Here is an 11,289-nt window from a genome sequence, read left to right as displayed (position 1 = left end):
CAATATCTTCTCTCTTAAGAAATTTTTTGTTTTGTGATACTTTTGACACGAACTTTAGTAGTTTCACGATAACGTTTTCACAAAAATTAGGATTAAAAGAAAATATAGCCAAGATTGGTCTTGTCCCTGAAGGTTAAGGTTGATACCAAAATATTCGAAAAACACAAGTCATAATCAAGAGCTATGGACTTTTAAATTTTAGATTTTTTTTCTTTCATTCTTTCTCGCTTTCTTACATTTCTTTTTATTAATATATTTTTTTATTAAACAAAGAAGGGAATAGTTAGGTTAAAATGGCCATTATTATTTATTAAAAGAAAATAAGTTAATAAAAAATAAATACATAATTTTAAGCAATGGTCTAATAGGGAAAACAATATTATCTCTCCTTATTTGGTTCTATTTGTGACATTTTTTTTTTTAAATTAAACAAATTTTAGTCCTAGAATACAAAATATCCCGAATCTAATATGTAAAATAAAAATAGAAATAGACAAGGATGAAGATATATACCAAAAGCTCATTAACTCGTTTTATTTTTTTCCAGCTAAGAGTTGGTATCACGAAATTACATCGCGTGTTTGTATCTTGTGCAACAACAACAGTGAAATTTTTTCTAATGATTTTATGAACTAGCTATGTCTATCTAGCTACTTTTTCTTGTGATTATTTGTTTTTTTATGACCTAGGAAATGTCAGCTAGAGCGGTGATTAGGGATGACAACGGGTACGAGTAAAGTCGGTTACATCTATTTCGTTACTCGTACCCGCTATAATTTTTTACCCATTATCCGGACCCGTTTACCCGGATTTTGAGACGAACCGGGTAACGGGGATACCCGCCGGGTAAGCGGGTTAAAAATATTAGACCCGTTACCCGTTTACCCGGTTTAAAAAAAGGTTAGCGGGTCGGGTAGACCCGCTTACCCATTTATAAAATAAAAATCCATCAACAATATAAAGTTTAAAAATAATAAAATTTAGGTGAAAATATCAAAGTTCTACTACAATATAAAAAACATTAAAATTCAAAATAAATAAATAAAAAATACAAAAGAAATCCTCATTGCAAATTGATCATCTTCATTGTAAATTTGGTCATCTTCATTGCAACATATAAAAATTTATTATCTTTTTAAATATTTAAAAGTTAACGGGTCGGGTCTCGGGTAACCGGGTAAGGGATGACTATTCCGTTACCCGTACCCGGATCCGTTAAAACCGTAACGGGTATTACCCGTTTACTAAAAAAGAACGGGTATTACCCGACTCGATTAAATCGGGTAACGGGCCGGAACGCGGATAACGGATTAAATTGTCATCCCTAGCGGTGACACGAATATAATTTTCTCTCTCTCTCTCTCTCTCTCTCTCTCTCTCTCTATTCCAACAATTAGATTAAACTAGATCGTCTTTTTAAATTTTTTTATTTTAATAGAGAAATGATAAAAATTAACAAAAATAGAAGCTCCACAACTTGGATTCCTCCTAAGATTCAAAGATCTAACAGTAATTAAGAACTTACTGAAAAACACACCCCAAAAAAAAAAAAAAAAAATCAAAAAAAAAAAACAAAGGTACAACATATTATGTGTAACGCATCAAGTAAAATTAAAAATAATAAGCTATACGTAGATAGTGATTCGATGTTACAAACAAGTATAGAAATTAATTAATTGGCATCATAGTAATGGAGATTTCTGGGAACGGGCGGGATATTAACCTCCGTGAGTCCCTCGAGGATCTGAACGACTTGACCCATGGAGGGCCTGTGCGACTCCTCGTCCTGAATGCACCAAAACGCGACCCTACACACCCTCTCCAGCTCCTCCACGTCAACATTCCCGCCGAGCCTCGGGTCCAACAGGCTGGTCATCTCGCCCTCACCGTGGACCACCACTTTGGTCGCCACGCACGGGAAGTACTTCATCCTCGAACCGGGCTCGCTATTCTCAGCATTCCTCCGCCCCGACACCGTCTCGAAGAGCATCATCCCGAAGCTGTACACGTCAGCTTTGGGAGTCACAGCGACCCCCGCGATCCACTCCGGCGCGAGATACCCGATGGTCCCTCTCATATCGGTCAGCACTCTGCTGAAGTCGCGGCCCACGAGCTTGGCCAGCCCGAAGTCGGCCACTTTGGGAAGAAGGTTGTGGTCGAGGAGGATGTTCTCGGGCTTGATGTCGCAGTGGATTATGCAGTCCCGGCACTTCTCGTGCAGGTAGTGGAGCCCGCGCGCCGTCCCCAGCGCGATCTGGTACCGGGCCTTCCAGTCGAGGACCACGTCGGGGCTCTTCTCGGGGAAGAGGTGGGAGGAGAGAGAGCCGTTGGGCATGTACTCGTACACAAGGAGCTTGTGGGTCCCCTCAGTGCAGAAACCCCGGAGCCGGACCAGGTTGACGTGTTGGATCGCGCCGATGGTCGCCACCTCTGCCCTGAACTCCTTCTCCCCCTGGCTCACGCTCTCCAGCTTCTTCACGGCCACCTGGTAATTAAAATATTATAAATAGCCATTGAAAAATAATAAAAAGTTCAAATTTCAATGTTGATGCTAAATATTCAGAGTGCCACCGTCGATTATTATATATTATGTCTAAAACTAACTAATTTACATCAGAGATTGTGCCATTTCAGTGATTTTCAATAACTAAAGAAAATAATGGCCATCTTAATTTTGTAAACCATGACAGTTGTTAGTAGTAATAGTAACACGAAAAGGAGATTTATGGTGTGTGTGATGGATGATATACCTGAGAGGAATCTGGAAGAGTTCCTTTGAAGACGGAGCCGAAACCACCACCGCCGAGCTTGTCGGAGAAATTCTTGGTGGCGCTCTGAAGGTCTCTGTATCCGAAGGCAACGAGCGTCCCCTCCACTCTGCTCCTCCGCCTGACGCGCCTCCGCCCGAAGAGCACCACCGCCAAAGCGATCATCCCGGCGGACGCCACGGCCACTCCGGCGGCGGCTCCCGCGATCGCAGCCGTGGGTTTCTTCTTTCCCTTGAGCTCGGAGGCCGCGAGGCGCAGGAACATCACGCGGCCCCTCTCGTCCCCCTCGTCCAGCTGGTCCAGGTTTATGAGCTCCCCTGCCCACACCGAGCAGGCCCCCGAGGCGAACGAGTACGCCGTGCACGTGCAGTTCCCGAGGCACGCCAGCTGGCACGCCGACGCGTTGCGGGCCCGCCCCACCAACTGCGGTCCCCCCGGCAGGCCCACGTACGGAAGCCTCGAGAACTTGTCCGGCCGGGAAGTGGAGTTGGAGCAGCCGAGCGGAGTTTTCCTTCGGCAGCCGGCGAGGTAGTTCCGGGAGTCCCAGTCGGGCCCCACGCTGGGCTCGAAGCCCTTGAGGCAGTTGCAGGAAGGGGCTGGGGTCTCGTCGCAGGAGGCGAATGGGCCGCAGAAGGCGTGGACGTCGCACTGGTGCCTGGGCTGGGTCCAATACACGTTCCAGTCCTTGGACTTGTTGTCCAGAATGATCTGCTTCATCTGCCCCGTCACGTCCATCACGAACCGGTTGAACTCGCCGTTGATCACCCGGAAAGTGTAGTAGCTCTCCTTCTCGTTGGAGACCAGAGAGAATTCGTAGTAGAAGCTGTTGGCCTTCATCTCCGGGACATCCGTGAAGACCTTGTCCGTCGGGTCCCACCCGCCAGTTCTCCAGTACCTCACCGTGCCGTTCCACATCACCACGTTGTCGCCGCCGCTGACCGGGACGAACGAGTACAGCCCCGGGGCGGGATCGTCCGGGCTCTTCCATGACGTCATCGAGTACTTCTCCCCTGTCCGTTTGTTGAACCCCAGCTTCCCCGCCGGCAGCCACGTGTCGGTTGGGTAGTCGAAGCTCTCCCACAGATACTCCGACGCGTTGCCGTCGCGCAGAATTAGGTTTCCGTTGTCGAGGATCACCGCTCGGCGCGTTGACGAGTTGCTCGGCGGAGCGTTTGTTGACCATATCGGGGTCTTTGAGTCGTTGTAGAGGACCAGATTTCCGCCGGAGAATCTGAGCTCGGCCGAGAATCTGTCGGTGAAGGGTTTGTCTCTGTTGGCCACCCAAGGAACGGTCTGCTTGAGACCTCTGTACCACATGCCTAAGTAGTAGTTTGAGGAGTTTCCAGGCTTGAAGAACCCGATCTCGAAGACTCCTTTGGCGGAGTAGATGGTTTTGTCGCCAGAGAGGGATTCGCCGACGGAAAAAGTGTCGTGAAGTACTGCTCCCAGGGAAGCATGGTGGTTCAGAAGAACCAGAAGGGAGAGGACGAGAAACACGATAGCCTTGTTATGATTCATGGCAAGAAAGGGAAAAAGATCGAGTTTGGTTTAATCATAAAAGCTTGTTATGGATTTGTTTTAGCCGAGGTATATTATTGTCAAGTACGAGGGTATATATCTAGCCATGATTAGCGTAGATGACGGAGATTTGGGTCCTCTAATACCGTAGTTTTAAAACGAAAGACTTCAATAAATACGCGTCACGTTTTTTAATAATAAGGAAATTTCTTATGTTTTTCTTTTTCCTGTTGCTAGTCATGGCGGTCCACTGATAGCATTCAAAATCGATAACTACCTCACACTTTTTAGTGATGATAGTGGACCATCAAAATCATTTATTTAATAACGAAGACTCGTAGAGACGCTGGGTTTGTTGGTATCCATGGAAATATTGAGTCATCCAGTCGTAACATATTTTTGAATACCGTACTTTTCAACATTCACACACCTAAGTCGAAGTCGAAGTGTCGAACCAAGTTCCATTTTTTTGTTTTTATTATTCTTTTTCTTTTTCTTCAAGGTTTGGTAGATTAAATATATATTATTTTAAAGAAGTTGGAGTAAGTAGTAAAGATAAGAGTCCTGAGTCCTGACTTCGTCACCATAGCCACTTTTTTTAACTATTCTCATTTTTTATTTTTTTGTTATTTATTTATTTATTATTATTTTTTTTTTTTTATGTTTTTCTCCAATGGAAAAGAGCGTGTTCAAATATTAGCTCTTTTATATTGGTGTATTCATATCTGTGGCTTTTGAATACATGAATTTTGTCATATTGACCCTCTTATATTCACCATTACTTCTTAAATTTTAAAACATTAAACACCCATGATCATTAAACCTAACTTTTGATTGAAATATTCATCACTATTCAACCTACGTGATATTTTTTAGTTCGGTAATTTTTTTTTTTTTTTTTTGCAATAATAATAAGAAAATCAATTTTTGAATGGAACCTAAGTGTGCAACTTTCAAAATTTTGTTGTCAAATATGAAAACAACTGATTCAGTAATAGTTTGTTCCCACGAACTCTTTTACGCTAAGAAAATATAGTCATGTACGTCGGAGATTTATTATAACATAAAAGATGACGGAAATTGGACAAATAAGCTTTCAATTGTCAAATTTCTAAAGTTAACACCTAGTGTGAAAAACAAATATGGATCGATTTCTCACAATCATGGACACAAGTGTAAATAAGCCTAATGTACATGCACATAGGTTAGATATGATTACAACCAATCTTTCTCTCAAAAAAAAAAAAAAAAAATTCATCACCGTATGTGTCATCAGCATGTGGGAAAAAAATTAATTCTTTATAAAGTTAATCATTTTTTTTTTTAAAACCTTTATAAAGTTAATCATTAAAGGGGAGAAAAATGCTATCCATATCTACCACGGCGTGATTTGATTCGCTATATTAATCTTATAATGTTCGGCGACAGAAAAAAAATATATAAATAAATATAAGACAACTTTGCTTTTCTTCTACAAACTCCACCCCTTTTACATATTTAGGCTTTAAGCGAAACATAAAAATAAGTTCTTACAAAAATAAATAAATATAAAATTTGTTATCCATCTATTTGGAGCTCCGGAGACGGATATTACGGAAAGACGTAGAAGGAGCACGATCAGGACCACACGGGGCCAAAACCCGGCCACCAACGCACTTGGGCGAGTCCCCGACCGCTCGGCCTCTCCCGAGCATTACTCAATCGATTGGTTGAGGTGGGACGACCGCACGGCTCCTCTGGGCCGATCGGCCATCACGACACACCCGCTCGGTCACCCTTAGGCCAGCCGGTCAGCGTGGCGTGCCTGCTCAATCATCCTTGGGCCAACAATTTGGCGTGGTATACCCGCTTGGCCATCCCTGGGCCAGCCGATCGGCGTGATGCACCCGCTCAGCATCCTTGGGTTGTCACTCGGCCTCCCTTTGGTTGCCGAACGGCCATCAGCACACGGCCACGAGTCGTGCGGCCAAATTGGGAAACTTCTCAATTTGGGGTTCTCTTAACTTTATAAATAGGGGTCTCGATCCCAAACCTAAGATAATCCATTTTTTAGTCTTGAAACGCTGCCGAATCTCTGAGAGAATCGTTTTGCTTTTCTTTGGGCTCTAAATCCCAAACAACTACTTCTCACCTTACTCATCCTAATGGTGAGTGTCGTAGTGGTAAACAGAGGCAACCCCTCTGTTTTCCCTTTGTAGTTCACATTTCCTCTTCTTTTTCAGAATATCTTGAAGGACGTGGGTGTTGTCAATGGTGCCCACAAGAAGAGTTGTAGTCTTTATTTTGAACATTTGATGTAATAAAGTCTCATGAAGACTCTTGCTTGTAATTGCCTATTCATTCATTAATAAAGTTGAAACGTTCATTCAATCTTCCTTGTCTGAAGCTTTATGATAAAACCATAGTCTTTTAGTCCATAAACAAACTTAACAACTTACGAAGAGACAAATGTAGATTTGCATGAACAAACTCTTCGTAGTTTGCTTAAAACGATATATTCGCAATCTTAGGGTCAAAGGACTATTGACCTCAGTATGATTGTTAGAAGAATCTATGATGTCTGGTTATGAGGCATTGAGAGTTTGGGACTCTATAGTTCTTCTAGGTATCTTCCGAAGATACTGAATTGACCAGTGCACTTCTAGAGACAATATAAGAACAAACCATTTAACCTCTTATGTCTCGAAGTCACTATGTATGAATTGCATCATGCTTACCTTAATCCTGAAATGAGACATGCCATTTCACACCTTAGTATTCTCATTTGAGAAAGTCAAAGTTCGGACTCACTATGTGATTCCGAACAAGGCCTATTGGTGAAGTACTAAGTTGTGAGTCTGTCATGAGTAACTTTGTGAAGTTCTCATAGATATGGAATTCATGTACAAGATTGCTGAAATGCAATGTATGTCACCTCATGCTTTGTTCCTTGGAGTGTGAATAAATGAACTGGCCAGTGTCCAAATTGAGTCCTGACTCTTTTGGATGAAACAATGTGACTTGTTAGCTCCTCGTCAATACATTGTTTCTAACTTATTCACAAGCGACAAAGGAGTTGAGGAAATAACAGCTAGAAGGGTAAAATGGTAATTTAGTAAATCCCGACTAGCTGATGACATTCATGAAGGGTAAACATAGATAATATTCAGTGGATCCGCTCATCATAATTAGGTCGAATTCTTGAGTAGAAAATAAATTCATTTGAACCGAGAGATTTTCAGTGTCAGCTCTTTAGTGGAGTCAGTTGGCATTAAGCTAAACTTGGAAAAGGTTTGTGAACTTTTGAGTCCAAGTGTTTAGCTAAAGCTTTGTTCATTTGGGTCCATGAGGTCACTGTCACGAATCACATCGATAGGAATAGTTAAACTGGAAGCTAAGTCAAAACAAGAACGAAAATAGTGAAAAGGGTATTTTTGTCTTTTGAGACAAACGATGAAATGAATGTCAATAAATTTTTGACAAGGTCATTTTATGACATGTTTCACTCGGCCATGACTTGATCATTGGGCCTTGTGAATTAATTTCATTTCATAAGAATTTTATTGAAAATTCTTATTGGGCCTTTTTCATGTTGTCATGAACAAATGGAAAAGCTTCTAGAAGCCTTTTCTAGAAGGCCTTGGGCGCCCAACATACCTAACCAAGAGAGAATATTTTGTGCATAAATGTATCAAGATACTTGCCAAAAGAAAAAGAGGAAACAAATTTGCATGAGGATGCTATATGGAATTCGGCCAAGAGAGAGACAAGGCAAGGCATGGAACAAAATAGGAAACTATTCCAAGACTTAATGAAGTCTATTTTGGCCGAGCTCCTCAAAGAAAAGAAAGAGGAAATTGGCTCATTTTATAGAAGAGGAAACTACCTTATTGAAGGTGAGACCTCTCCTATAAATAGGAGCCTCATTCTTCTCATTTTCATTCATCCAAGTTTAAGAGATTTGAGAGACTCTCTCTCTAGAACTTTGGCCGAAAATCCTCTCTCTCTGTCTCTAGTTTATTTTCGATTATTTCTTGTCTTGGCACCTAGGTCCTCACTCGACCTAGTGTTTAGCTCTGCGACTTCGAGACTCGTTCTCAAGTCGTAGTGTTTAAAAGTGCCCACTCACTGATTCCTTCTTTTCGAGTGATTTAGTGATAGAAACTTTCATGGTTGCTCGAGGTGCCGAGGAAAGAAAGAGAGACGTGCTGCGAGGGGAGACGAGCGTTGCAACTTTCCAAAAGCTTCTACAAGGTTCAAGCTTCAAGAAAGGTTAGTAACTTTAATAGCTCATATTAGTTTTTATTTACATGTACATGCTCTTGTCTAGGTTAGTAAAAACCGTTTTACTTGTAAAAGAAAATTTTTAAAATTCCGCCGCTTCCCGAAGCGTTAAACTTTTTCTTAAACCCTAGATCGATTCCAACAAATGGTATCAGAGCTATGGTCAAAGGAATGCATGTGCATGTTTTTAAATTATGAGCTTGAAAATCGTTTTCGAAAGTTTACTAATTTTGTGACAAGTTAGAATTGTAATCTTAGATTTTTTTTTAATTTATTGCTCATGCCTTTAAATTAAAAACCATGTTGATTTTCTATGAGTTTGGGATGATGTTAAAACACATTAGAATCAGTTCTAAAAGTTTTTAATTTTTTATATTGAAAAACGTGTTTTAAAGGTTTGAGAATATTCGAGTAAAATTTTGTGACTAGTTTTGTTACCTTGCTAGTTTCTTTTTTTTACTTGAATCGTTTTATGCTTGTTGTTATTTCTTTTATTCTATGTTATTACCCTGCTAATAAAACACAAATAAAAGCTTTAAACAATATCTTAAAACGTTCCGTTACACTCGATTCTTTTTCGCACCTAAAAGGACGAAGCTTTAATTTATTTCTTTTTCTTCGAGCTGGAATGTAAACCCGCATTAAAAGCGGCATAACTCTCTGCTAAGAAATCGAAATTTAATGAGTCTTGAATCAAATTAAAGCTCTGTCTGTCCTCTGTCCAATGCCACCGGTTTCGGCTGAAAAGGACATCGGAGCCGCCAGATATGACAATTTTACTCCGAGGTGCGCGGCTGTCTGAAACTCCAGTTTTTTTTAGAAATCCGGATTTTCAAACCCCACTACCATGAGTTATAGAACTCTAATGAGAAAATTTTCTTGAGAAAAAATGTTTTTCATATGATTATAAACATGATGTGTAAAGATTAAAAGTTTTGATTTTTGAAAGATTAATTGAAATTGAATTTTTACAAAACTAGTTTGAATTTTGAAAAACCGTTTTCACTTTCAAACTTGAAAATATTTTGTCATCCAAATCAAATAAGTTTTCAAAATGTTTTCAAAACTATATCTATATCACATATGTTCAAAATCTATATGCTCTTGAAATTTTGAGTGGGAGGTCTCCTTGTAGACAAGCCGAAAAATAAAAAGATGTGTAATCTCAAACTTTCAAGTGTTCGAGTGAGTTGAAGTTCACACTTCCCTCACGCACTTTCCCGAAATAGAAAATAGGAAAAGATCGAGTATGTCCCTTGTGCCTTTATGCACTAATACTGCTCTGAACATGTCGATCTAGGATTCTCTTCTAGTTGTCCGCTCTGTCGCTCTCTAACTAGGAAATTTGTTTCCGAACTTATAAGAGTCAATGAACCAACTCCAAAAACTAAGTGGGAGGGTTATATTCGTTGTTTGTAACCCGCGATCCCCAACACTAGTGAAAGATGCAATAACGTGGGACTAAGAGCCGCTCTTGCGACCCTCACTTAAATGTGAGTACTCCAAGGCGTTATTGCTTCGATCATTGCTCAATGAGCTACGTCCGAGAGTGATGCAATGATGGCAAGGCCTCCCCTTGGGGGATTGTTTTTCAAAGCTGATCTTTTGGACTAAGTGGTTGGTTGCACGCTTAGGCTCAATCCCTAGTATCCTCCCTTGAGGCTCTGCGAAAGGATGTGAGTGATCAAACCAATTTACAAGGTGGCTAGTCAAAATAGATGTATTGACATCTTGGCTTAGCATTAATGATGTGTCATTTACTTATAAATGGAGATTTTTTGCGGCCTTCTCTTGAGGGAGTAAATTATCGTTTGGTTTATAACACCTTTGGGTTTTACAAAAGTCTTAATGAAACTTAAATCCTAAACCAAAGACTAATCATAAACTTGTTTCAACTTTTATAGGCAATATGTCTCTCAACCCTCTCTCTACAATTCTTTCCTCGAATAAACTCGAAGGCGACAATTACGTCGACTGGAAACGTAACCTCGACATAGTCCTTACTGTCGACAAGCACAAATGGGTTCTCACCACCCCATGTCCTCAAACGAATGATGATTCGACGCAAGAGGAGAAAGACGTCCTGGCAGCCTGGCTTCGATCCGATGAGATTGCGAGATGCTACATTTTGGCATCGATGAACAATGTGTTGCAACAACAACATCGTGATTATGAAACTGCCACCGATATGCTCTACAATCTCCATGAGATGTTTGGAGGGCAAGGACGTCAAGCTAGGCAACAAGCGGTCCGACAATTCATGAACTGTCGTATGAAGGCTGGAACTCCCGTTAGAGATCATATGATGCTGATCATTAGCTATCTCAACGAGATGGAGATTCTTAGATCTGAGATTGATGGGGAGACTAAAATAGATATGATCTTGGAAACTCTCCCCGAAACCTTTGATACCTTCAAATTGAATTATTCCATGAACAAGCTAGAGTACACTGTTACCGAGCTCATGAAGGAACTTCAAACCGCTGAGGTACTCACTAAGAAAAAGAGGGCTCAAGGAGAAGTACATGCTACTGCCTCCACCTCTGGATCTAAGAAGAGACCTCGCAACGCCGAGAAGAAGAACCAACCTAAGGTTCAAACGAAGAAGAAGGCGCCAAAGGCTCCAAAGGTGGACAAGTCTAACGACAAGTGCCACCACTGCAACGAGCCTGGTCACTGGCGTAGGAACTGTCCTGCCTACCTCAAAACCAAAGCAAAAGGTATTGTACTTGTTAATGAA

At 41.1% G+C, this 11,289-nt stretch overlaps 1 protein-coding gene across 1 annotated transcript; it reads right to left on the bottom strand.

Annotated features, from left to right (window-relative positions):
* Window positions 1–1,446: 1,446 nt before the first annotated feature.
* LOC149408064 (G-type lectin S-receptor-like serine/threonine-protein kinase At2g19130) lies at window positions 1,447–4,439 on the bottom strand. The gene is made up of 2 exons (XM_089616200.1): window positions 2,751–4,439; window positions 1,447–2,485 (listed from the first exon to the last, which is right to left on the bottom strand). The coding sequence occupies exons 1-2, from the start codon at window positions 4,284–4,286 to the stop codon at window positions 1,673–1,675; spliced, it is 2,349 nt and encodes a 782-aa protein (XP_089472326.1). The 5' UTR covers window positions 4,287–4,439; the 3' UTR covers window positions 1,447–1,672.
* Window positions 4,440–11,289: the final 6,850 nt, after the last annotated feature.

Source organism: Urtica dioica, chromosome 1 (genome assembly GCF_054948205.1).
Source record: "Urtica dioica subsp. dioica isolate 48M chromosome 1, U.dioica_male_clone48M_v1_H2, whole genome shotgun sequence".
Classification (NCBI taxonomy): domain Eukaryota; kingdom Viridiplantae; phylum Streptophyta; class Magnoliopsida; order Rosales; family Urticaceae; genus Urtica; species Urtica dioica.
The sequence above is the reverse complement of the archived record's forward strand: the minus strand, read 5'-3'. Positions and strand labels throughout refer to the sequence as shown.

What these genes read in the sequence shown, in the direction of transcription:
- LOC149408064 (XM_089616200.1), bottom strand. Translation starts at nt 4,286, where the DNA reads ATGAATCATAACAAGGCTATCGTGTTTCTCGTCCTCTCCCTTCTGGTT. An exon ending in CTCTTCCAGATTCCTCTCAG is followed by an intron (nt 2,486 to 2,750) that starts GTATATCATCCA and finishes TTTAATTACCAG; the next exon opens with GTGGCCGTGAAGAAGCTGGA.